The 27,878-nt window shown below is 34.9% G+C and overlaps 1 protein-coding gene across 2 annotated transcripts in view; it reads right to left on the reverse strand.

The window, feature by feature from the left end:
- The window catches only part of stk39 (serine threonine kinase 39), a 161,048-nt gene that overhangs the window by 72,460 nt on the left and 60,710 nt on the right, over positions 1 to 27,878 (reverse strand). Inside the window, exons 7-12 of one of the 2 annotated variants that reach the window (XM_039757539.1) lie at positions 27,631 to 27,732; positions 27,230 to 27,363; positions 26,452 to 26,500; positions 23,305 to 23,370; positions 11,721 to 11,792; positions 11,224 to 11,346 (exon numbers count right to left, since the gene is read on the reverse strand). In XM_039757539.1, coding sequence (XP_039613473.1) covers positions 11,224 to 11,346; positions 11,721 to 11,792; positions 23,305 to 23,370; positions 26,452 to 26,500; positions 27,230 to 27,363; positions 27,631 to 27,732 — 546 coding nt within the window. The remainder of the gene's footprint in view (positions 1 to 11,223; positions 11,347 to 11,720; positions 11,793 to 23,304; positions 23,371 to 26,451; positions 26,501 to 27,229; positions 27,364 to 27,630; positions 27,733 to 27,878) is intronic. The other variant, XM_039757540.1, reaches the window with a different exon arrangement.

The following is a 27,878-nucleotide window of genomic DNA, read 5'->3' on the forward strand; positions in this document are numbered from 1 at the left end:
GCGTATTGCACTGATACGAAATAGCTGTGTGTGTATATATGTAGATATGTATGTATATGTATATATATGTTTATATATATGTGTGTGTGTATGTATGTATATATATATGTATTTGTGTGTATATATGTGTGTGTATGTATGTATGTGTGTATGTATTTATGTGTGTGTGTATATATGTGTATATATGTAGATATATATACATGTATGTATATATGTATAGATATGTATATATATATATGTGTTTATGTGTGTGTGTGTAAATATATATATATATATATATATATATATATATATATGACAACAACACTCATCACTCACAACAGTGACAAAACAATTACATTGACAATCATGTTACGTTATCTTCAAAATGTTTCCTTTTCTTTTTCATTGCTTCTTTAACACACTACTTCTCGCTGAAGCTGGTATTTTGCTAGTGATATATAGTTAGAAAAAAACTGCAGTACTGTACTGAATTGATTTTTTCCTCACTTCTAGTAATATTATAACTTGTACAAATATACAACTGCTCTAAATTGCATTGTTATCTATACTAATAAAAGGCAAAGCCCTCACTGACTGACTGACTGACTGACTGACTAAATCTCCAACTTCCCGTGTAGGTAGAAGGCTGAAATTTGGCAGGCTCATTCCTTACAGCTTACTTACAAAAGTTGGGCAGGTTTCATTTCGAAATTCTATGCGTAATGGTCATAACTGGAACCTATTTTTTCGTCCATATACTATAATAGACTTTTGCTCGATGGCCGCCTCCGCCTCCCACGTAATTTAGTGCCTGCCCATATAAGGCCATCCGTCAGCGGCAATCCAATAGAAACACTGCCGCTAAATATTCACGGGTGAAGGACTGTGCTTATGCAGAGGAAGATGAGATGGCCAGGGTGGTGTTTGGCACAAACTCAGCGAAACTGCGAGAGAAACTTTTAAGTGCCGGGTCTTAGCTAACATTAAACATCGCACGAGATGGCACCAGCACAGCTGGGAACATTCGATGCATGTACACCGAGCGGCTCACGTGAACTGACGCAGTGCACAGACAAAAAGCAACAGTTCCAAAGAGTGCTGAACAAAAACCAAATTACACAATTGAGAAGGCAGCAAAAAAATATGAAGCGTGTGACACATACAAGCATATTCATATGTGCAGCTACTGCGGAAACAAAGCACACGGTGGAAAAAGTCAATGTCCCGCTAAAGGAAGACAGTATAAAAAAAAACCTGTGCATGCAGTGTGTCACGTCTCAGATAAAGAGGAAGACGAGCTTTTTATTGATGCAGTAAGAAATGAATCGATGAATGAAACCTGTTATCTTTACGACGATTGACAAACACGGAATGTATCTTGAGCACAACACATCCTACAAATACGAACCTGATTAAAAGAAATAATAATAATCAAATCCTTGATGACAGCAACACTCCTAACACTCACAAAACAATTACTGTATATTGACAATCATGTTACATTATTTTTAAAATGTTCCCTTTTCTTTTTCATAACTTCTTTTAACACACCCCGATCTACATACTCTCAAATAGACAAACCACACGCCGTGGAGCAATGGAAGAGGCTTCGCCTCTAGCGCCGACGTCCGAGGTTCGATTCCCGAGAGGGGGTGCACTGAGTGTGTACGCCTGATGACCGCAAATTATATATTATATTATAACGCACGCAGGCAGGCAGGCGCACGCACGCACACACATACGCACACACATACACACGCGCACGCACGCTGGCCCATGAGAGAGACAGACAGACACGCACGCAAGCGCGAGAGACAGACAGGCACGCACGCACGCATGCAGGCAGGCCCACGCGAAAGACGGACAGGCACGCACGCACACACACACACACACGCAGGCCCGCGACAGAGACAGACACGCACGCACACACACACAGGCGCACGCGTGCATTGTTGCAATGTTACTTTTCTTGGTTGTTTATTAGATTACGGATTTTTCAAATGTTCATTTTTTCCCTGTGCTTAAAACTCATTAAAAAAGGTGTTTTTAGCAAGCGGGTCGTAAGGCTATAGCGCAAACTGTTGCAGTGTTAGCTTTCTCTGTTGTACAAGGTTTTCTTAGTTTTATTCAATGTTTTTACATTTAGTTTACTATTATGCTGTGCATTCAATGGTATAATTAACTATATTTGTGCTTAAAATCTTAAAAAAATATATATATATTTACATACAGTTCATACGGTCTGTAACAGATTAATTGTATTTACATACAATCCTATGGGGGAAATTACTTCGGTTCCACTGTATTACTTTCCGAGAAAATTACAGGCATTTTACGGAAATAGAAACCAGTATTACTGAGAGTAAATTAAAGGCACACAATACAATGACGCATATTACAGCCACATACAAGGTCCCTTGCCATTTAATATAGACTGTTCATACAAATGTTTATGCACTACTGTTCTAGCACCCGTTATTGTAACGGGCTTAATGTCTAGTATATATACAGTATATATATATATACATACATATACACACACACACACACACACACACACATACATATATATCAGCTCTTCCCGATTCATTTTCCAATCGCACCACCTTGGTTTGAGACGTATGAAAAAATATGCGGTTAACGCAGAAAGACAGATCACCAATTGAAGCTTTATGAATAATGGATACTTTATTCGCCGTCAATGATTGTTTTGGTAAAGCCATACTCAGTGTAATCATTAGATGAATGGTAAAAAAGTAAGAGCGAGGAGAGGGTGACTTATTGAGGCACGCAGGCAAAACCACAATAGCACGCGGGCTTGATGTAGTGCGCGTCAACGCGATCTGAATTGTGCGATCATATTCGAAAAAATATATCTTTTCCAGTTCTATTTAGTCGACACAAATATCTTTGGTTGGAATGTAAGCCGAATTTACTCTTTACATTTCTATGGTGAAGAAAAATTTATGCAATGATGCCTACATTTAACTTACATTGCTACCAAAGATAAATAAAAATTCCTTCTGTTTAAAATTTAAATAAAACTTGAACAGATACGATAGTTCATAATATCCACGCAGACTTGCACGCAAGAGCAGGAGTCATCCGTTTTAACAAGCAGCATATTGCACTGATACGAAATAGCCTGCCCATTTAATTATTTAGGAATGGATAAATAAATAAAGATTTTGTACAAATAATGTTTTTCATTTTTCTTCCTTGATGGATTCTGGCACCCCCAGCAACAGTTGCTCGCACCCCAAAGAATGTGTATATATATACACTCAACTAAAGGATTATTAGGAACACCTGTTCAATTTCTCATTAATGCAATTATCTAATCAACCAATCACATGGCAGTTGCTTCAATGCATTTAGGGGTGTGGTCCTGGTCAAGACAATCTCCTGAACTCCAAACTGAATGTCAGAATGGGAAAGAAAGGTGATTTAAGCAATTTTGAGCGTGGCATGGTTGTTGGTGCCAGACGGGCCGGTCTGAGTATTTCACAATCTGCTCAGTTACTGGGATTTTCACGCACAACCATTTCTAGGGTTTACAAAGAATGGTGTGAAAAGGGAAAAATATCCAGTATACGGCAGTCCTGTGGGCGAAAATGACTGGTTGATGCTAGAGGTCAGAGGAGAATGGGCTGACTGATTCAAGCTGATAGAAGAGCAACTTTGACTGAAATAACCACTCATTACAACCAAGATATGCAGCAAAGCATTTGTGAAGCCACAACACGCACAACCTTGAAGCAGATGGGCTACAACAGCAGAAGACCCCACCGGGTACCACTCATCTCCACTACAAATAGGAAAAAGAGGCTACAATTTGCTCAAGCTCACCCAAATTGGACAGTTGAAGACTGGAAAAATGTTGCCTGGTCTGATGAGTCTCGATTTCTGTTGAGACATTCAAATGGTAGAGTCAGAATTTGGTGTAAACAGAATGAGAACATGGATCCATCATGCCTTGTTACCACTGTGCAGGCTGGTGGTGGTGGTGTAATGGTGTGGGGGATGTTTTCTTGGCACACTTTAGGCCCCTTAGTGCCAATTGGGCATCGTTTAAATGCCACAGCCTACCTGAGCATTGTTTCTGACCATGTCCATCCCTTCATGACCACCATCCTACTTCCAGCAGGATAATGCACCATGTCACAAAGCTCGAATCATTTCAAATTGGTTTCTTGAACATGACAATGAGTTCACTGTACTAAAATGGCCCCCACAGTCACCAGATCTCAACCCAATAGAGCATCTTTGGGATGTGGTGGAGCGGAGCTCGTGCCCTGGATGTGCATCCCACAAATCTCCATCAACTGCAAGATGCTATCCTATCAATATGGGCCAACATTTCTAAAGAATGCTTTCAGCAACTTGTTGAATCAATGCCACGTAGAATTAAGGCAGTTCTGAAGGCGAAAGGGGCTCAAACACTGTATTAGTATGGTGTTCCTAATAATCCTTTAGGTGAGTGTGTGTATATATATATATATATATATATATATATATATATATATATATATACACATACACACACACAAAAAAACATACATTCATATAAATGTACACACACACATATACATATATACACACACATACATACAGCCATATGAAAAAGTTTGGGAACCCCTCTGAGCCTGCATAATAATTTACGTACTTTCAACAAAAAAGATAACAGTGGTGTGTCTTTCATTTCCTAGGAACATCTGAGTACAGGGGGTGTTCCGAACAAAGATTTATAGTGAAGCAGTATTTAGTTGTATGAAACTAAATCAAATGTGAAAAACTGGCTGTGCAAAAATTTGGGTCCCCTTGTAATTTTGCTAATTTGAATGCATGTAACTGCTCAATACTGATTACTTACAACACTAAATTGGTTGGATTAGCTTGTTAAGCCTTGAACTTCACAGACAGGTGTGTCCAATCATGAGGAAAGGTATTTAAGGTGGTCAATTGCAAGTTGTGCTTCCCTTTGACTCTCCTCTGAAGAGTGACAGCATGGGATCCTCAAAGCAACTATCAAAAGATCTGAAAACAAAGACTGTTCAGTATCATGATTTGGGTGAAGGCTAGAAAAAGCTGTCTCAGAGGTTTAAACTGTCAGTTTCAACTGTAAGGAATGTAATCAGGAAATGGAAGGCCACAGGCACAGTTGCTGTTAAACCAAGCAGGTCTGGCAGGCCAAGAAGAATACAGGAGCGGCATACACGCAGGATCGTGAGAATGGGTACAGACAACCCACAGATCACCTCCAAAGACCTGCAAGAACATCTTGCTGCAGATGGTGTTCACATCTGTATGGCAGGGTAATGAGAAAGAAGCCCTCTCTGCACTCACACTACAAACAGAGCTGCATGTTGTATGCAAATACCCATTTAGACAAGCCAGATTCATTTTGGAACAAAGTGCTTTGGACTGATGAGACAAAAAATTGAGATATCTGGTCATAACAAAAAGCGCTTTGCATGGCGGAAGAAGAACACCACATTCCAAGAAAAACACCTGCTACCTACTGTCAAATTTGGTGGAGGTTCCATCATGCTGTGGGGCTGTGTGGTTAGTTCAGGGACTGGGGCCCTTGTTAAAGTCGAGGGTCAGATTAATTCAACCCAATATCAACAAATTCTTCAGGATAATGTTCAAGCATCAGTCACAAAGTGGAAGTTACGCAGAGGTTGGATATTCCTTCATGACAATGACCCAAAACACAGTTTGAAATCTACAAAGGCATTCATGCAGAGGGCGAAGTACAATGTTCTGGAATGGCCGTCACAGCCCCCTGACTTGAATATCGTCGAAAATCTATGGTATGATTTGAAGTAGGCTGTCCGTGCTCGGCAGCCGTCAACTTTAACTGAACTGGAGAGATTTTGTATGGAAGAATGGTCAAAAATACCTCCATCCAGAATCCAGGCATTCATCAAAGGCTATAGAAGGCGTCTAGAGGCTGTTATATTTGCAAAAGGAGGCACAACTAAATATTGATGTAATATGTCTGTTGGGATGCCCAAATTTATGCACCTGTCTAATTTTATGATGCATATTGCCTATTTTCTATTAATCCAATAAACTTAATGTCACTGCTGAAATGCTACTGTTTCCATAAGGCATGTCATATATTAAAAGGAAGTTGCTACTTTGAAAGCTCAGCCAATGATAAACAAAAATCCAAAGAGTTAAGAGGGGTTCCCAAACTTTTTCATATGTTCATACAGTTTTTTTACTGTATATATGTACACATATTATATTATATTATATTATATATATATATATATATATATATATATATATATATATATATATATATATATATATATATATATCATATCATATATCAAATATATATATAGAAATATATTCCATTATTGCTCCCACCCAAATTTGTTTCCAATTTGGGCACTTCAGTCTAATGAGCTCTCTTTTAATCTTACTTTAGGCTACATTTAGCCATCCCACTTACTAAAGCTCAAAGCTTTCTTTCATAACAGAATTATAGCCCATCAGTTATAGCCTAAACCGGCTCATAGTCATGTGCAACCCTGGATGTTGTATGATTAGCTTTTTCTTTCTCCACCCATCTACTTTGCTGACAGGCTTTTATTAGTTTCCCCTGCTATCAGCTGACAAGGGACTTGGGGCCTCATGTATAAACGGTGCGTACACACAGAAATGTTGCATAAGAACTTTTCCACGTTCAAATCGCGATGTATAAAACCTACACTTGGCGTAAAGCCACGCACTTTTCCATGGTACCTCATGCCTTGTCGTACGCAAGTTCTCCGCTCGGTTTTGCAAACTGGCGGCACCCAGCGTCAAAGCAATGGTACTGTTCTTGTGTGATTACTCATTATTTTCATGACGCGGCTTTATAAATACACAGAAACTAACCGCATATTGTTTATTAGTGTAATGCATCTGATTGTAATTAACTCGTAACAATATAATGGTCCAGGGAACAGCCATAGTATTCCAAATACCATAACTGCTTTAGCATTGTTACTCTTACTTCTTTTTCTTCTTCTTCTTCTTCTTCTTTCAGCTCCTCCCATTAGGATTTGCCACAGCGGATCATCTTTTTCCATATTACTCTCACTGCACGACTCGGAGTATTTATATCACTGTATCTGAGTGTGAATCACAGCAGCAGCTGATCGGAAAGAGAATTATCGGTATACAGCTTTAAGGACACGCTGTCTCAGCAACTGCAAAATGTTTTAAAGCCTTTCCTGTACGGACCTCACGGTTCAGAAACAGTTTAATCCCAAGAACTTTAAATGCACTCAATCAATTGCTCCTTGTAGAACGGTTTGTACTTATAAGTACAATCACCCCACTGTAAACTTGCACTACAGTTATAATATCTCACAACCTGGGCCACTTTATAAAAGCGTATTTACATATGATGACAATATCATTTTTAAGGTGAAATGCAGCAAAATATGTTTGTTAAATTATACACATAAAACTTTAACTTCATTTAAATAATCTATATTCTTCACTGGGAGTGTCATGAAGGATAGAATAATTAAACATGTACTACGAAGATATTTCAATGTTCTTTAAGCGTTTTGAAGAATCGGCGCTAAGCTTACAGATGGCTTAACGTCTATTACAGAGCTGATTGTATGGCGATCGGTTACTTGGGGAAAGAAAAGCAAGGACTCTTGGGGCGGCCATGGCAATATATATTGAATATAAAACAGAAAGAGAAAATAACAACACAGCTAAAAACGCAGCGACAAATTTCGACAAAAGATAAATGCTTGTCATGAGCACGAGGCTCATGAAACACATGTTTAATAACGTGCTTTAGCTCCTATCATCATGAAAATGACATCACGTATACATCTCAGTATTTTAGTTATTCAGAGAGCTGTAATATCACAAATATAATGGACTCTGTGTCCAGTTGGAGGAAGAGAGCCAGTTTAAGAAGCAAGTAGTGATTCACACACATAGATCACATACGATTAGAAGATCAAATACAAAACAAAGCATTTAACGTGCTACTTTAATTACGATGTAATTTTGATAAACTGGTTAATTAAACGATTTTAAGATGAAGTTTATAATGTTCTACTAAATGACAAAATAAACTACGTGATTAAAGTGGAAAATTCGAGATTAAAGTTGACATTTCGTGCTTTTTCCCCACCATGTGCCTTTTTTCTCTGTACCCTAATAAACTTTCATATGACAATCAGACAGTGGGCTTACAACTCTTCTTTTCACGGCAACTTTGATATGTGACTTCTTTTTTATTTCCGGCACTGTGCGATTTTGTGAATGTGAGCTTTCAAGTTTCTCCAACACGCTATGTCACTCGATCAACTTCATTTTGTTGATTATACCACGGTTTATTTGAACAAATAGTATGTTTTTCCTTTGCCTCCACTTGGTATTGGCTGAAATTCTTATATTTTCCCCGTGCTTTTCACAGAAGGCTGCGCTTAAGGGCGATTTATATTGATTTGCATATTCAAATAGGCGTAATTCTGGGAGGATTTGGGGCGTTACATAATGCGCGTGCACGAGCGTTAGTTTTCACGCTGATCGGGATTTATGTAACGGAAGGACGTGGAAGTTGGAGTACGCACAGATTCCTGCATCTGGATTTTTCTGTGCGTAAGCACATTTCGGCTTTTGTGCTTACGCCATGTTATAGTGCGAGTTCTACGAATGGCGTTATACATGAGGCCCCTGGTCACCATTCCTCTGTCACGCATCCTATGCCCCTTTAAACAACACAGTTAACTACACATGTGCTAGTGATGGGCGATAATGTTGATTTTCTTTTTGATCTGATACCTGGTGGTACTGAGGCCTGTTTGCTGAAAATGCCAATACCAATACAGTAATCCCTCCTCGATCGCGGGGGTTGCGTTCCAGACCCCCCCGCGATAGGTGAAAATCCGCGAAGTAGAAACCATATGTTTGTGTGGTTATTTTTATATATTTTAAGCCCTTATAAACTCTCCCACCTTGTTAACATTATTAGAGCCCTCTAGACATGAAATAACACCCTTTAGTCAAACGTTTAAACTGTGCTCCATGACAAGACAGAGATGACAGTTCTTTCTCACAATTAAAAGAAAGCAAACATATCTTATCTTCAAAGGAGCGTCATAAAGGAGCGTCAGGAGCAGAGAATGTCAGAGAGAGCTCGCAAAGAAAAGCAAACAATCAAAAAATCAATACATGCTTTTAAGTATACAGAAGCACCGCGATAAAGCGGCATTTTGTAGAGGAGCGTCCGTGTCCTCTGTGCAAACAGCCCCTCTGCTCACACCCCCTCCGTCAGGCAGAGAGAGCGAGAAAGACAGAGAGAAGCAAACAAGCACAGCGCGAGAAGCATATCTTATAGCATTGAGGAGTTTTAGTTAATATGCAATACATGCTCTGATTGGGTAGCTTCTAAGCCTTCCGCCAATAGCGTCCCTTGTATGAAATCAACTGGGCACTCAAACTGAGGAAGCATGTAACCTAAATTAAAAGACTCATTGTCCGCAGAAAGCGGCAAACCAGCGAAAAATCTGTGATATATGTTTAGATGTGCTTACATTTAAAATCCGCGATAGAGTGAAACCGCGAAAGTCAAAGCGCGATATAGCGAGGGATTACTGTACTGCTATATAGAGTGAAATAAAGCTAATATTGAGTAACTATTATTATTTTTACAAAATGAACATTATAAATATTGGAAGTAGGAAAATGTGTTTTAAGTATGTCCATTCATCAAGCTATAAATGTAACATACTCCTTACTAAAAAAAACAAAAACTTTTCTATTCAAACAATTATAACAACTCTACATCCGTTTACAGTACCAATGTTACCTGGGTGCTGTCTACCTTTCTGGAAGGCTTCTTTACGAGCAGACTACAGCCAGTTGGCAACTGTGCCAGGTTTTTTAGCCAGAGTGTCTGTGCTCTCTTCTGATCCCTTCTGTTGTAACTCCTCATGTTCGGCAAAGTGACGTATGTCCATGTGTTTTACCAGGTTTGTGGTGTTGCTGTAATAATGGACAGTCTTCTGACATGTATCAAATTTTGCTTCGATATTGTTCATTGGAGTAAAATAACTCCGAACAATGCTTCACTTTCTTTCTGCGATTTTCTCACGTACACAGTACCAGTGCTTTGGCTGGTGGATTTGCAGCATTGCCAGTGTGAAGGCAGGACGATAAAAAGCGGGAAGAAAAAGAAGGTCCCGTTTTACACAATATGATGTGTAATATCAACACTTTTAATGTGAACATCAATGTTTAAATTAAAATGTTAGGATCGGAAGCATCAATTCTTTTGTATTTATCTGCCCATCCCTAGCATGTGTGCTCATCTGCTCAAAAGATACCGTTGATTCACACTCCGGTACATCTCCTGACTCCTGAGCAATGTTTTACCTGATCAAGCACGTCTTCTCAGATAGTAACAAAGGCTGTAAAAACAAAAAACAGTTCTTAAAACTTTACCATACTTTTCAAACCAGTGGCATCAAGTAAGCGATTCCAGGAGAAATGGACAAGTGGTGGCTTTTACAACTTCCTGAGGGTTCCTCAAGGAGAGATGCCTGCAACGCTATCCAACCCTGTTGGCACTGATAGAGTCTTACAACTCTTCATGTGCACCTGAAAGGATGCAGGCACTTGACATTTTGATAATCTTTATTTATAATACTGAGGATTAACAGGGCACAGTAAATTATAGTCTGCAAGGCACCTCCGGGAAAAACTGTACTGTGCTGCAGAAAGTTGGTGAGGGCAAATACACCACTACACTACTCTGTTATGAAGGGAGTTGCATCTTCACAAGTTCTAATCAACATACCACAAGAAAAAAGACATTAACACTAGACACTGTGTACACAGAAGGAGTCACAAGCATCCCTAGAAAGAAGATGTTGACCAAGGCCATGTTTAGTCTGATCAAGGAGGGCTAGCAAGGAACCAAAGCCAAATCTTTAAATTTCAGTATAATCAATAACATTTCTTCAGCAGAATTGCTGTAATGAGAAAATCAACTGCATGCACTAGGACAGTGTTGTAAATTATTACGAAATACAGTACATTTCAGACAAAAAAATCAAGTCATGTGGTTATATCATAGAATGTGACAATTTACAATAATGTATTTAATAATAATATTTAGGATAACATTGTCAAAAAATTATCCTTTTATGTAGTAGTATGTACCTTTAAGCTTTCCATCATAATTTTTTTTTTACTAGTTCTTACCCTTCCCTGATTAACTGCTGCTTGTCCTTCCTCGCTCCTCTCATCCAGCTCATCGTCACTCCATTCCCAGTCTCCATCTTCTGTTATATGAAGATGGCCGCTAGATCCTGGCACCCTTCTAACCTATTTTGTTAAACAAAAATGGAGTTGTTTCATTTTTTCAAAGAAATATTAAAAATAAAAATGCACGTGCCAACTAAAAGATAAATGCAGAGATCAGGAAACCATTTATTAATTTTCTAAATCTACATGATTAATGAAAATATCATAGAAAATTAAATAAATGGTAATAATAGCAATAAAAGTGCAAAGGAAAGTGTTTTCTTCAAAACAGTTAAATTTTTTTTGTTAATTTAATTAACAAAAAATGGCAGCCCAATGCCTACAAGAAGCATGCAAGCAGCACAGAGTACAAAACACAGACACCTTCAACAGGCACCTCAGAGCAGCCTAAAAGAAGCACCCAGCAGCTAATTGCTAAGACAAAAAACAAATACCCTTCTGTTGCCATCTTGCTCTCTCTCAGAACCTGACACCATGCTTGCTTTCCCAGGACTCTGCTCAGGTTCCTTGAGCAAAACAAAAAAGCATCAGGCCATTCTAAGAGACATTTTGGCAAGCTTGATTTTACATTAGTGAGTATGCTAAAAGCAGTGCACGATTATTCTGGAGACTTAAGACAAAAAACAATGTCTTCTCTATTGTTACACAAAACAGAAAGGCTGCAGCAAAGCATGAGCATGGTCAAATGTAGGCAGCAACAGCACAAAGGCTTAAGTTGTACTGATTCTGAAAACTGGCACAAGAATAGGTTTTCTATTTAATACAAACAGGAGATGACGGAGGGAACATAGCAAGATTCCAGCCTCTGTGACTAAAGTGTTTTTTTGTAAATCATTGATTCCCAAGATAAAAAAGTTATTCACTGAAAATGTACATTTTAACTAAAAAATGTGTTTGATAAAATTAAAAAAAAAAAATCCATTTGCTTTTTGCTACTCTAGTTACAAGTACAAGACTTGAGACACCTAACATCCTTATTCTTCAAATCTGATCTGACACCTGGTATTACTACTAATAAGAGTATTAATTTTTAACAGTGCAATGTACTAGAATCTATCCAAATCCAGCACACGATTTATGATTCAGGATTTAGGATTTACTGCTTGAAACATGGATCACTTAAATGTATTATTCTTAAATATTGGGAATCTAAGTCTTATACTAGATAGCAGCATTAAAGACAGTGAATAGAGTACAAATCAACAACCTGTGCTCAGTAAATCAGACAACCAAAGATAAACCGCTAAAATTAGGTTTTAGCTAATTTTCTGAATGTAACAAACACTGTCTGCCATTTCAGTATGAAAACAAATTCCATAATGACTGTTCTAACTATTAAAACACTGTTATAAACAAGCAACAAAAACTCAAAAACAAAAGATAATAGGGAAACTGTTGCACAATAAACTTTGTTACATTCTTAATGTATCTTCTTATAACTTTGTTTATAGTGCTACAAGGCACAGAATGTCCATTGTAAATGTACTGAAATATACAATTTAATGCAAGTGCAGTATTTTTTTTAAATTTTATTGAAATCACACAACATTCCATACAAATAGATCAATTTTACAAGAATAGGAAAGTGCAGTATTAAACATAAAATAAAAGATATCTAAAGTAACATTATCTTGAAAGCTAGGAAAACAAGACATGTGTTTCCTCTCCAAAAAAAAAATGTAATATTTGTTAGGTTTGTGCATTCTCTTCCAACAGAAACCTTTAATTACATCATACAATGACTTCTGTGGTATAAAGACAATCATAGCTTTATACCATTAATGAAAAACTTGAGTAAGAGTCTGAGAAGTGTATGAAAACAAAACCAACACTGTCCTCTGCTAAGCAAGCACTATATAATTTAAAGAGTTTCTAGATTAACAAAAGTAAGGTTACCTTACGCATGGCCTATGTTTTTACGGTAATCTTGGGTTCTAGCACATAAATATTTACAAAAAAGTGTCACTTGCTTCAAAGGATCATTACATAAGCTGAGATGGCTTTAAACTTAATACACTGAAGATGTAAGTTTATACTGTACTAAAAACTGAAATTGTTATAAAAATGGCACATTTGTTGCATGATAGTAAAATAAACTGCACTTTCAGAAACAGAACTTAATATGTTTTATACTTTAATTATTTAGGACTGGTGTCTAAATAGGCCTCTTTCTGTTAGTTATGGAACATCAAGTCTTATTCTTGATTCACTTGTTACTTGTCTTGTAAGAAATTAAATATTTAACTAAAACTAAATAAATTTAATATGATTAATTGACTGGTTATAAAGGCCTGGGATAACAGAAATAGAAATATACAAAAGAATATTAAAAAAAAAATGAGACACAGATCAACTAGGTGTATAGTCTAAGCATAGAATTAATGAAACTGGTATATAATAGCAATACAGTTTGAGCTTTGTTTGTACAAAGCTGAATTAAGCAAGTTTGAAAAAGTATTGTATGTATGTCGTAAATAAAAACGCACAAAACATTTAGTATGCAGAGTTGTTTCATGTTTGAAAGTAACAACACTGACGTGGGTTATCAAAAGCAGTCCCATAAAATGAAATCCATTATACTCTGCTAGTTATTTCTAATCTGTTAAATCATGATGCATAGATGTTCAAGTATTTTAGATTTACTTTAAATAAACTTTATAAGAATATTAACGTAGTAAATATATATGGCATACCGACATTGAAATGAGTCACCTACAATAAGGACTTCCATTCAGTATGGTAACTGCATATGTGAAAACTTAGATTTTTACTTGCTTAGCTGTTATCTCTAAATATGAAAATACAGAAGCATATCTGCTCAAATAGTAAATTAATTGGACAAAAAAAAAAAAAAGCTTAAAAAATCTAGGGTTAGGCTGAAATAAAAATAAACCATGTTAGGAAAGCATATTTGAAATTACACAAGACTCTGCTTTGTGGATATAATGAGTAACAGAGTTTTCTGCTTATTTTTTAAATTATTTACTGTATATTAATATTTGAACACAGAATTTTCTTCGGTGTGATTCCTAAATAACTTCCGTATTGTGTTAAATTCAATGGATCTTTATATTGTGCGGACGTTTTGAAGTAATGTGCATATAAAGTCATCTCAATTAATAAGAGTTAAATACTGTCAGAAACAACAGATACAAAACATGGCACATGAAAATGGATAATGCCATTTGTGAAAAGTAGTCATTAAGACAAGACAAATCATTAGCAGATGCACTCAAAATAAGAAGGTGGCATGGTCATTTTCATCAACAGACCAAGAAAATAAATTGAGTTAAAGCAGAAAAAAAAAAAGGTAGCATCCTATAACCATAGCTTTTTTCTTGGTACGAAACCACTTCTGTTTATCATTATTAATGCAATTAAAAATTATTGTACATATCATTATTTCTGCTACACTAAATGCAGCATTTTAAATTTCCTCTGCCCACACCATACTTTATTATATAGAGTTCTCCACTTAAACCAAGTGGTACACATTTGGAACACGGCTGAAATTTAAACATTTTTTCTATTTGCGTTTTTCAGGAGTATTTGACCACAACAGTTTAAAGATTTGGACTTTGTTGTATCCCACATATTTGCTAAATAGCATGTTTCGTCATTAATAACAAATGTAATCCCTCTTATGGTTTACTTTTGTAATTAAGTAGCTTGTTTCATTGCCATGTGATTAGTTAAGCAGTAGATGTACTGTACATTAAAATGGCACTGAACAATCAACGCACAGAAAACTATTGCTGTTTTAGTACTGTTTAAGATGGATAGAAAATAAATATAAGGCAGTACAAACAAATATAATATATTGAGACAATACTGTATTAAAAAGTGACAATATGGCTTAACTTAAACTGAGAATAAACTACTAATATATTTTACATAAATGATCTTATTAGTGATAGGAAAATAACCTTTCTAACTTCAAATGAAACAATGCTTAATAGCAATGGTGATGCAGTGTAAATTGAAGCAACTCCTCCAAATTATAATTTTGTTCATCAAGGAAAGAGAGACAGTGGTTTACCGAGTATTTGCTTGAGCCACTTAAACTGTAAAAATACCACCAGTTTTGGTATTTTCACACCTTCCAAGTATCTTGCCATAGTTATTGAAGTAGTATCGCACTTTCTCTCACACTGACAATTTATAGTCCACCAACATATAATGCATTTTTACTGATGGATGCTCTGATTTGTTTTCTGTAACAACAACTAATTATGATAGGTGATTTCAGTTTCCACATAAATAACCAGTGTGACACCTAAGCAAAATAGCTTATTTTACTCCTTTTATCTTAGTCAGTAGTATGGATGTCACAATACCAGAAGTTTTATATTCAATCTCAATACAAATTAAATTTTTAGATACTATACCTATATGATATCATGGCAAAAACAGAAGTCTCATTCAGCACCTTTTTATTAAAGGTACCTCCATTATTAAAGTGAACAATACTGTTCTGCCTTAGAATATATAAATATACTGTATAAATACTAAAAATACCAAAAGCTATAAAATACTGGCATATCCAGCAAGTAGTTACCCAACTATCATTTATTTAAACTAGTATTGTCATTCATAAATATCAAAATACAATACAGGGCTTGAATTTTAATGTGTGTTATACATGGGGATTCCTCTGCATCTATGTGATAATATCGAGAGTACTTCAGCATAGGATTTATAAAGAATGATACCATTATGGACTACCTGATTCAACTAATTATGTGTTCATTCTAAATTTATTCTCAGATGTTTTCTCTCCAGTAACTGAAAATACCACTTAAAATCAATACTAAACACAATAGCTCAAAATGTGACAGTTTTAAATTACTGAATTTCAAGATAATATTTTAATGTAAACAAGCTCTTTAAAGCTGTTTTTCTAACACTTTTAAAATCTGGTTTGTCAGAGAATTACTGTTAGGTTTTTAACATTTCATATTGTTAAGATTAATATTTGCATCATTACCAGGTTAAAAAAATCTACTAAGGAGTAATATTTAATAGATGAGTCAAATTATAATCATATTTCAAATGGCACAGACTTCTGCTGCTTTAATTGTACAAAACTGTCTCTCCATTTTTTCATTTGTCCAAACTTTAATTCTTCCGGTGCGTTATCAGTTTTGTCAGGTTTAAATTAATCTGTTATTTTTAGAAATTTGTTGTGCTGTTTCCAAAGTATTTTATATAAGCAATAACTTTGGGTTCGCTTAGCCTATGTACAACCTGAGAAATACAGTAGTACATTTACTTGACTGAAGTTACCTGTAATCAATTAATGTTAACCATTCCAATATATAACATATGTGCTTTACTATGTTCGTCACAATTTAGGGGCTATACTCATGAACATTAGTCTGCCCTCAAAAACCAAGCAAAAGACACACAATTACCCTTTTTGCATTCATATCAATGATGAAGTATGCTGTTTTTCCTGTCCCAAGACAGGGTTTTGGCAATTATGTGTTCCTCTTAAAAAAATACATGTTATATTAATTCAAAGATGTGCTTTGTGCAATGTAACATTGAAGCAATAATTTATTTTATTTTGGCATTAACAAATGGGGCAGATCATTAATTTTAAATTGATTAATCTCATCATCATTTCAGTTGCTCTTACAACTTCATGGCACTGTAAGTTAAATAGTTACACATTTTCCACTATCATTGAGTAAACTGCATTGTTTTCTTTATTGTGGCATTTGTGTTTGGGTTATTTACTAAAAAATAGTTCATCAACAAAAATAGTTTATCATGTAGAAACTGCAGAGAAAGTGAAAGTTAATATCATTTATAAATTGGACAGACCTTTTCATAGTTTTGAAAGCAATCCAGGGTTAAGTGTGAGAAAGAGATCACCCGCAACTGCAACTGCTTATAAATACATAAAGATATATGTTCAAAACTCTCCTTTTAATCCTAGTCTTTCAAAAGATACTGTAATTTTGACTTAAAAATCAAATGCCACTTTTTGATTAAATATTCTCTGTGAATTCAAAATAAAAATTATACTGTATATATTCCTGTTTGGTTTCTCTCTATATTAGTAGGCTAGTATTGTAACAGATAGCATTTGACTCTACAGTTTGTTTTTTTCTAAAAATGTCAAGGAGTAAATTTATAAAGTACCTTTTAATAGCCTGTCATTGTAACAACCTTCAGGGAAACTTGCCTATTGTCTGATAAATAGCAAACTTAAGAATGGAAGGTAATTGCAATGCAGAGTAACACCTCAGTTTTAACTGCATCCTGAACCAAACCCATGACCAACCATTGTTGGCAGTTTTTATGACACAAGTCATTTGATTGTAGACTTTTTTTTATGCTCTTCTATGATCGCTTAAAATGCAGTCTGTAGATATAAAATAACATGCAGAAAAAAATGAACTTTCAGTAAGACTGCTGGCATTAGATTTACCTGGCAAAACTGGAATGATTCTGTTGACCATGGATATTATTTTAAGGTGGAAATTATGATTAGCTGTTACTGTAGTGTTACTTTAAATGTTTGGCAATTTTATCAAATAGACATTTGTTCAGTGGCTATAGGTCTAAATACTGTAATAACAAACAGAACATAAATAGTCTCCGGTTCTGCACTTAGTACAGCACCAGCCATACAGCCAACTAGAACTGTTAGTAAAGATTATCCAGCCTCTGCAACAAGATACCAATTCTTGCAGTAAGTAAATTCATTCAATTGTTTTAAGATTTATTTTTTACTTGCATGGACAGTATGTTGATTGAAGTGATTAAAAGAAATGCGAGCTCTTTGTACTCAAGTGTCTGATGACAATGGTGACCAACAGCAAGTCCAACTAAATTATGAAACTAACTGAAGTAAGAATCAGCAATATAATTTTGCAACTTTGAAATGTTAATTGATTATTATAGACAAAATATTAAAATATGAAATAAAGTGTTTTAATTGCCATAGAGAACTGTTTTATCACGAAAAACTGTTTACAAAAAGGCATTTTAACCTTTAATTTTCTTTTTATTTTGGTTGACAAGTTAATACTTGAAATACTAAGTTATTAGCCTACATTTGCATGCTCACTCTACAATATTTGCCTAATTAATATTCACTTATCAGTCACTCTCTTCACAGATGTTGCCACATTGCACAAGCCATGAAATGTACTGCACTATATGCTCAGTGGCACTTTATTCTCACAGAGGTCTGCAATACTGTGCTGTGTTGCCTACATCCTCCAGCTGCTAAATCGTTAACACTAAATGGGCTATACTTAAAACTACCTTAGCTAGGATTCATGGATGTGGTGCTACACTCCTAAATAATAACTTTTGAAAGGACTGCACAAATACTCTAACAAAGGCCAGGAGAACCACCTTCCAGGTTACCCATATCCTTCGGCTACTGGAAAGTTATCTCTGACAGAGCTGAACAAACAATGAATTTCTTAAAAGAGCACAGTTTGAACCTGAAACTGCTCAGAAGTCTTATTTAGGTGCATTAGCAAATTCATGGCGATGGCCATGTCTTTCTATATGAAACAACTTGGCCACCTGTGGACTGATTTTGTTTAAATTTAGTACTCTTACTCTTCAAAGAAATTTGGTGAGATGGTTCAGTTTTAATAGGCATAACAGGAACAGATTGCTCTGTACAAAGTTTCGAAATTTCAAAATCTGCCACTGAAAACTATTGGCAAACTGGTCCATCTTAAAACAGAGAAACATTCAGTGTGACTTCAGTTACAGATTACTTTACTGTTTCAATCTTACCTTGACAGTGGCTACACCAAAGTGTATATTTTTAATATTTCCATCTTTTACTTGCCTGCCAGATGTTTGGAGTACCAATATAATGCTAGAGTAAGGGCACGTTCATGCAGACTTATCACACAGCAGCACCCTTTCCCCATTCCTTTAGGTAAGTTAATAATAAGTATAAAAATAAAAAAAATAAAAAAAAAAAAGAATGTTCTCTGGAAGTTAAAAAATGAAAGCAATTATGTAAGAATATATAGGACTAAATTGACTGAATTAGTATTATCTGTGGGATTATTGTTGTAAGGAACTGACTTTATCAACCAGAATCTAACCAATGTTTGAACTGATTAAGTACACCGGAAAAGGAACAACTCAATTAAATTAAATAAAAATATAGCATGGGTTTAGAAAGGGAGGTGAAGTTGATCTGCAGGATGAAGATTGGAGCTGCTGGACATGTAATTAGGACCAATCTGTAGTATACAGTTTCTGCAGTGCAGGAAGAGGCTGACTGTGCCTCAAACATCAAGGGCTGGGCAGGATTACAGTTTTCAAGGGCTTAAAGATTTACTTAGCGGTACAATGTACAACAGACTGAATGTGCATTATGGTTTATCTGAGCCTTTAGAGCTTGTATTGCTTTTGTGCATCTTCAGCCTGGAATTAAAACCTTTAAAATAACTGTTAACTTTAGTATACCTGTTATACAATAAATCCATTCTAAATTCTTAGCAATTTTATAATTTTAACAAATTACTGCATGTTAATTAATATTAATAGACAGATGAGGAACTTATTTCTTTAGCTTTTCTACTTTAATGGGGTAATATTAATAGTGATTTTATGCTAGTATTGGTCATTTTGTATTAATAGTTAATTCTTCTTTGGTAACTATTGGGTACTACTCTATTGGGTATACTTTCAAAAATGTTATGTTTAAGAAACCTGAGCAATAACTAAGTCACAGACCTTCTACTACTACCAAACATCAATCAATTCTACAGTAATTTTACATCACTTAAATTAGAATCTACTGTATATGAAAGCTATTGTGCCACCATAAGCCTATTAAGGCTACATAGTTAACTAAATGACAAAGTAAAGCACTTTTAAAAAGCACATATTAAATGTAGTCTACTAACAAATGTAACTGCATTCAATCATCGCTGTCATTTTTGAATATGACTTGTTAACAAAAAATTATTAGTAGTAAATAAAAATGTGGTCAATGACTTAAATGAAGTAACTAAAATTTATGAAATGCTATCAGTTAACATTGTCGCTGCACGCACCTGAATGTTACGGCATATGTACATTTTCTAACTTGTTTCATTATATATTGAAAAAATAACGTAATTGATTCATTTAGTGACAAAAAGATTGTAATACACCTGGGATCATCCCTTTGCAGTTTGTTGGCCAAATCTAGCACACAAGTTTTCTGTGTTCCAAAGCAAACCTTCAAAACATTTTTTCCAGTTATATTAAAATTATGTAGAATCTATAAACATTGAGCATACATAAAGTCAGGCACAACAGAGCTGAAAGGGGCAGACGCTGAATTAATGTTAAAAGGGCACAAGAGAAAATACAAAATGAAACTACTTCATTGCAGATCAGACGGGTAAACTAAGGACTTTGCAATAATAACACTACAAAGACATTTATCATTAATGAGGATTCATCATATCAGTTTTCCTCTTAAGATGTTCTGACAAACACTTCTGCTAGTTATTTCACTTTCACATTTAACTTGCAATGTGAATTTTGATCAGTAAAAGTTATGTGATTTGATAGAACCACTACAGATTTACATAGGAAAAACACATAATTTTAAATGACTGAGCTTGGCCTGTCCGAATGATGTCAATGGTTATTACACGTGATGATTCAATATCTTATGACATATACTTCCATACTTTCAACATACGCTTGACAATTCCATATCCTGTATAGATACAAATTTAACTGGGAAAGCGTGTACGTGTGTGTACAAACAGTTTGGTTCTGCAAGAATTTGGCCCCAAGTTAGACCTATTTGATGATCTTTGTAATACACCATTCAAAAAAGATAAGCTCCTACTCATTTAAATAAGAATACTTTATTTAAAATGTCTTCTATAAAATTTAGTTTAGTTGCTACAATTAAATGAAATATCACTTGCCATCTTCTATTTTTTTTTTCAGTAAAGCATTATATCATCCTCTTTATCAACAAAATCTAGGGTCAACAGTGTATGTCACGAAATCATGTGACTTCCAGTCCAAACTCTGCCTCTGACCCTCTGATACATTACTGAGTATGCTGAGTAGGCTGAGTATGTTCTGACTGTAAAATATATATATATATATGTGATTCTATAATGTATTGGTAAAAAAAAATATTCTATAATGTATCGGTACTTTCAAGTTCTTTGGTGTATTTCTCGCTACAGTGATGGCATAAATAAAAGGTTGGTTGGTGGTCTGTCTGCAGAATCTATGCCTGGCTACAACAGGTAGACAATTAATTATGTTAAATATACATTTAGAAGGTGGGATTTTTGTGTTAGTGGTAAAAAAGTGTTCTCTACAAAAGTCTGGGTAAGAATTATACTGAAGAAAAAAAAAACGGCTTGTAAAACTGTGCTGTGAAAGATTCTACTTACTGTATAAAATGATCGACTGATATCATGAGGGGGCATAAAGCTCTTATTGTACAGGGCAGTATGAAGTCACAATAAAAACTTTTCAAATGAATGTTATGTGGAAAGTCTCTCAATTTTCACAAAATAAACCCTTTTCTTTTTTATCTTGGAATCTCTTTAGTAGCGGTTCAAGCTTCTTCTATCTTTTCACTGCTACAATGGAGGGTAAAACGTTTAACTCATTGACTTGTTGATTATAAATTAAAGTTTCCCACAACTAATAACCAGAGCCAAGACTGCCAGCTAAGCAGCATGAACTACTTTCACTACCTGACACCATGCAAAACAAAGCTCGGGAAGTTGAACAAGTAAGTAAAGAACATAAAAATGCTCTGTGTAGTTAACAAACTAATATGTAACAAATGTAAATACTGCAGGATTTTGTCTAGGTCAAAACTCTATTTGCAAAAACAAAGCTACTATAATCAAAATAAACTTTTCTTCAAGCACATCACTTATTGCCATGTACTATCATGTGTCAGGACCCTGCACACTGAAGCACACACTTTTGAGGTTTTCTATATAGTATGACAATTAGTCCTAAGCTTAACTTCCTATGAGAAACATCACTTCAGTTCTATGCCTACAAATCTTCATCAAACCTTAAACGTTCTGATAAAGATTTTTTTTTTTTTTTTATTAAGTCCTTCAAAAGTTGCCAAAAGCAGCAATTCCTAGCAACATGACATGCATTACAGAACACATATTTACTCTCGAGATCTACTAACATGTGAGGACAGTGAAATAAAAATGAAAGCCTCAAGAGACAACCTACAATACTGGTAAGAACAAATTATATCTTAAAAATATAAAGTCACTTTTAGTATATTTGTGGAAAGACTAGGGAAAAACCAAGAATTCTAGACTTTCTTCAATGAAGAAGTTTTAAGTAAACAAACAATTTATTTTATAAACTAAATCCAGTGAAGAACAAACACCAAAGAAGAAACTCAACAAGGGTTGAACTAAAACATATCACATCAATAACAAATTTGCTTCGTGGCACTATAATGGACAGGCATCCAGTGACAGGCTGTTTCCTGCCTTGTGTTCAGTACTGCCAAGGCAGACTCTAGCAGCCCTAGCCTACAACCCTGAATTGGATTAAGCAAGTTTGTGTATGTTATCTTATTTTATACTTTGTAGTTCAAACAACAGCAAAGAACAGTGAAAGAAAATAATGAAGTAAATGTTCCTGCATGTACAAATTAATCTAGCAGCAGCTGTTATCAGCTCCTTGCTATATTAGACCTATCAAGTTTATTGTTTGATTTTGTGCATGCAGTAGATACTGGTGGTAAGAGAAATGAATATACTGGAATATACTTCCAGTGACATCCTAAAGATATAACTAATACAAAGCAATGTGTTGTTTAAAATTATATGAAAATAATAAATCTAACATTCCTTATATTTTCTGAAGATCCAAATAGAAATCATTATTAAATTTATACAGCACTGTATATCTAATGCAATTTCTATTAGTATTTCACTTTTTAGAATCAAATTTCATGCAAGGGAAATGTACGTGCCAAAATTCCTATATTATATGAGTGTAAGAATAAAAGATTACCTTTTTTGCCCTTTGAGCAATATTAGGTGCTTTATGCAGAAGTTTTTCTATCAAATACTCTCTATTCTATAAAAAAAAAAAAAAATAATTTGTCATTTTCATCTGAAGATAAGCAAATTATATACATTTTAAATTTTAAAAGAAAAAAAGTTAAACAGGAAAAGAAGCTAAAAAAACAAAACTAGCAAAGTATTACAAAAAATACTGACCTGGTTCATATAAAGTACACTTCCAATACTTCGCGTGAGACTAGTTTGAAAAATAACTAAATCGTGATCAACAGGATTTTACAATGGATGCTGATGGATATATTGTAAATTGTAAGCTTTGAACAACAGTTGCATTTCCATTTTAAAACAACTCTGCCTGAGGTTGACTGTGTATAGTAGGGATGTTGCACGCTGCCTTTTTCTGATTTCCAGATGCTTCTGTTGCTTCAGTCCAACAATGTTGTAATGTATGCTGCCTCTGAACACAACTGCTCTAAATAGGGGTCATGTCTGTTGTGAATTCTCTCCTTTGGTGTGCAAAATAAGGGAGATGTGCTATATTTTGTGTTTCCATAGAATGCATGTGCTGTAAGTGTGTCTGCTGCAGTAGCACAAATGCAACTCATTTATTTTCCTTTAATAAAGAAATCCCATCATTTCACACCCTAATAGCTGCCAAACTGAAAAGGTTAAAATGATAGACTGACATAATGAAAATGAAGTAAACATATACTGTAAAAGAGGAATGTATAGCAGACATAAATTAATGTTTTGACTTCACTTCTTCTCACATACTATGTAAAAATGCACAAATCAAAAACATCTGCAGCAGCATTTATCCATAATAATAATATAACCTCACATTTATTTTTCATACTAATGCTATATACTCACTTTACTCTTGTATTTTAATGGCTATGAGTCTTATTGTGCTCTTAAGAATTTACATGTGAATGTTCTGTAGTAGTAGAGTGTTGTACTGTATTAGCCATTATGGATGTAATGAGAAATCAAACAAAATGACACCTTTTATTGGCTAAATAAAATGATTACAATATGCAAGCTTTTGAGGCAGCTCAGGCCTCTTCTTCAGGCAAGATGCAATACAGAAACTGGAATTCCCTGTGTTTATATAGACACCAGGCAGATACAGTACAGCACTGAAAAACCTTTAAGTGGGTACACTTAAATGTAAAAATTTAATAGACCTCTCCAGGTTAAGATTCGTTTAGCAAGAGAGGAGAACAATGTATAGTCAAGATCTTTTAATAAGATAACTGTCCAACAAAGTCTTTTGAAGATTTTGATGAGTTTTCCATACAACGTGGATCTATAGTCAGGTTGTCTGGGTCAGTCCTAGAGATGTAAACAATCCTCATATTTGGTCATAAAACTCTCATCTCTATTTTAAACCATGTTGTAATGTGTTACATTTTAGCATCAGATTAACTTCCCATTCCTTTCTCTCTTGCTGTGTTTTGAAGTTGCCCATAAACACTGACTTTGAAGTCCTTCTCACAGTGGCTGCTGAAAGGAGCTCCTACAGGACCATCTCTATTGCCATGCTTAATGTGGAACCTGTCCAGTTTCTCCCACATAGACTACAGTGTTGGGACATTTCATACAAAGAATTAGGTAGACCACATTAGATGATCTGCAGGAAAATTATCCCTTTATGCAATATTCTTGTCAGAAATGTGGTGCAACTACATGATCTGTATTATAAATGTGAGCATGTTTTACATCTTTTCTGTAGGCAGGGAGATGTGCCGTTATCTATTGGTTCATTCAGGAAGCTTTGGACAATTTGTTGATGCAGGTTTGGTGGTTGTCTGTATGCCAGGAGGGGAGGTTCTGGGAATATATCTCTGAACATGTAATCATTATTTAGCATTGGCTGTAGTGACAAGTCACGTAAAATGACACCTTTAATTGGCTAACTAAAAAAGATTACAATATGCAAGCTTTCGAGGTAACACGTTGCACAGACTGGCTTACTGCCTCCGTGCACATAGACCTAAGTTTGTGTGTGTGTGTTCATTTTATTCTCTTCATTATCTAGCATATGCTCTGGTATGGCAAGCTGTAAGTTATCTTCACTTATAAATTTCTTTGAGAACGTGAACGTTTGTGCTTGAATGCACATACACTTATATTTAAATAATCTACTTCTTTTGCAAACATGTTGCAATCCACTAGCCCTGATCCTATGACTTCTTTTTTTTCTTTCAGCTGCTCCCATTAGAGGTTGCCACAGCAGATCATCTTTTTCCATATCTTCCTGTCCTCTACATCTTGTTCTGTGACACCCAGCACCTGCATGTTCTCTCTCACCACACCCATAAACCTTCTCTTATGACTAAACAGAGCATACTGCAAAAATATCAGTTAACTTAAATGGTTTCTATAGCAGTTATTGTAGGGAAGAGGTCATACCATACTTGAAGGATATGGAAATGGTTTGCTCCCCTGCCCAAATGCACATGGTGAGGTTAACTGAAGACTTTAAATTAGCCCACTAAGAATGTGGGTGCTCAAGAATAGACTGGCATCCCTGAAGCAATGCTTGATCCTGCCTTACCACCCAGGCTTCCGGAAAAGCCACTGGCTCCTTATGACTCCTGTACTGAATAAGCAGGTTCAAAACACTAATAAAATGAATGATGGATGGATGGATAACTCTCATCAAATTAGGTTTTATTATCATCATCATCTTTCCACTTTTCCTAGTAAGTATATCATGCAGCAATATGCCAGAGATGACTGGACCTCCAATCTCCAGCATTCTCCAGTTTTCCGGGGAATATAAACCCTACAGTACACTGAGTTTGCCCCTTGGTCTTCTCCAAATGGTTTTTCCTTGTACAACTTATGTGGGTTTGCCCAAAATTATGTTTTAGTTTGATAAAAATCAAAAATATATTACCAAATGAGGTCAGATTTATTGATACATTTAAAATTAAACAGAATGTAAAAAAGCACAATGCTTTTGACTTTAGTTAAAGTTTAGTTAGGATGATAAAAATATCAATACTGTTCTTGTAAAACAGTGGATATCATACAACAAAAACATATATATTAAAAAATTTAACAATAATATGAAAAAGCTAAATTAAGTCTAATAGGTATTTTTAAAATATTGGAACACCTACAGTACCTTTGCTTTTTGGAAGAATTTACATTTTAACAGCTCTGCTGCTGTAGGCCTGAATAAAACAGACAAAACACTGAATATTATAGAAATATGTTAATGATGAACAATAAAATTTAAACCATGAGTAACATTCTTTATTTAGAGTCTACATTAGATTCACAATACTACTACAAAAGCATCAATTTTGTACAGAAAATTCAGATCTCCAACACTTGTTTTAGAATAAAACCAATCCCAAAAGTAAGTATAAGGAAACACCTGGCAATAACACAGATTTGTTTCCTGTAAACATCAGGTGACTGCTCACATGTTCATAAAGATAAACCTATTTACAAGAGTAAAAGAGGAATTATGTGTCATCTACATATCCATAAACCACATTGTGTCAGGATGAAACAAATGTACCTCAAAAAAAAAAAAAAAAATGACCCTTTACTTACCCTTTCCTGTATAGAAAATAAAAATTTTACAATTTTCCTGTCTGAGATGAGTAAAGTATTTGTCAAAGTAAATAAAAATAATTGACTTCTAAATGAGAATATTGACGATGATGGATATTAGTGCTTGAAACTAATTTAAAATTGTTGTTTACAATTATGTTATACTGCTAAATACTTGATAAAAAGTATTTTCATATTCATAATATATAACTAATATGCAAAATTGAATGTCACTGAAGTTTACATTCAATAAATAATGGTTATTTGAATTTTCATCATACGTGCACTTAATCAACTAATTCTTTTAAAAAGAACAGGCAAATGTGTATAAATCTGCAAACCTCTTAGTTGGGTCCTTCTGAAGGCACAGTGTTATAAGTTTTCTAAATGATTTTCCATATTTTTTTACCATTTCTTTATCCTCCACACCTGTGTCTAAAGTAGGAGGATCATTTTGCAGGGTTAACATTAAAACCTGCAAAGCAAAAAGCGTAATCAGATTATAAAATATCATTTTATGAGAAAAACAATTTTTAATGTATATTATGGATTTTTCAAACAATTTTAAAGGGGGCTAAGAGACAAACTTCATGTGTGTTCATGTTCATACCATGCAGTTTGACCATTAAATGAAGAGTAATCAGATAAAATGTGTACATTACTTATTGTCCATTTATTGTTCTGCAACATGTCAAAGAAGCACTAAACTAGAAGAACAAAAGCAGTGAAAATACACCTTTACCTTCATAGGTGGATATCGATGATAGGGAGCTGCCCCCGTGGCTAATTCAATTGCTGTAATTCCAAAACTCCATATATCCGCTTTGAAGTCATAGCCACGTACCTGTGAACAAAAATATTAAGAATGTTTAGAACAGGGGTGCCCACACTTTTTCAGCTTGTGATCTACTTTTAAAATGACCAGGTCGAAATTATCTACCTACATTAAAAAATATATATACTGAGTATACTTTATACATAAAATGTATG

This window comes from Polypterus senegalus, chromosome 6 (assembly GCF_016835505.1).
Source record: "Polypterus senegalus isolate Bchr_013 chromosome 6, ASM1683550v1, whole genome shotgun sequence".
NCBI lineage: Eukaryota > Metazoa > Chordata > Cladistia > Polypteriformes > Polypteridae > Polypterus > Polypterus senegalus.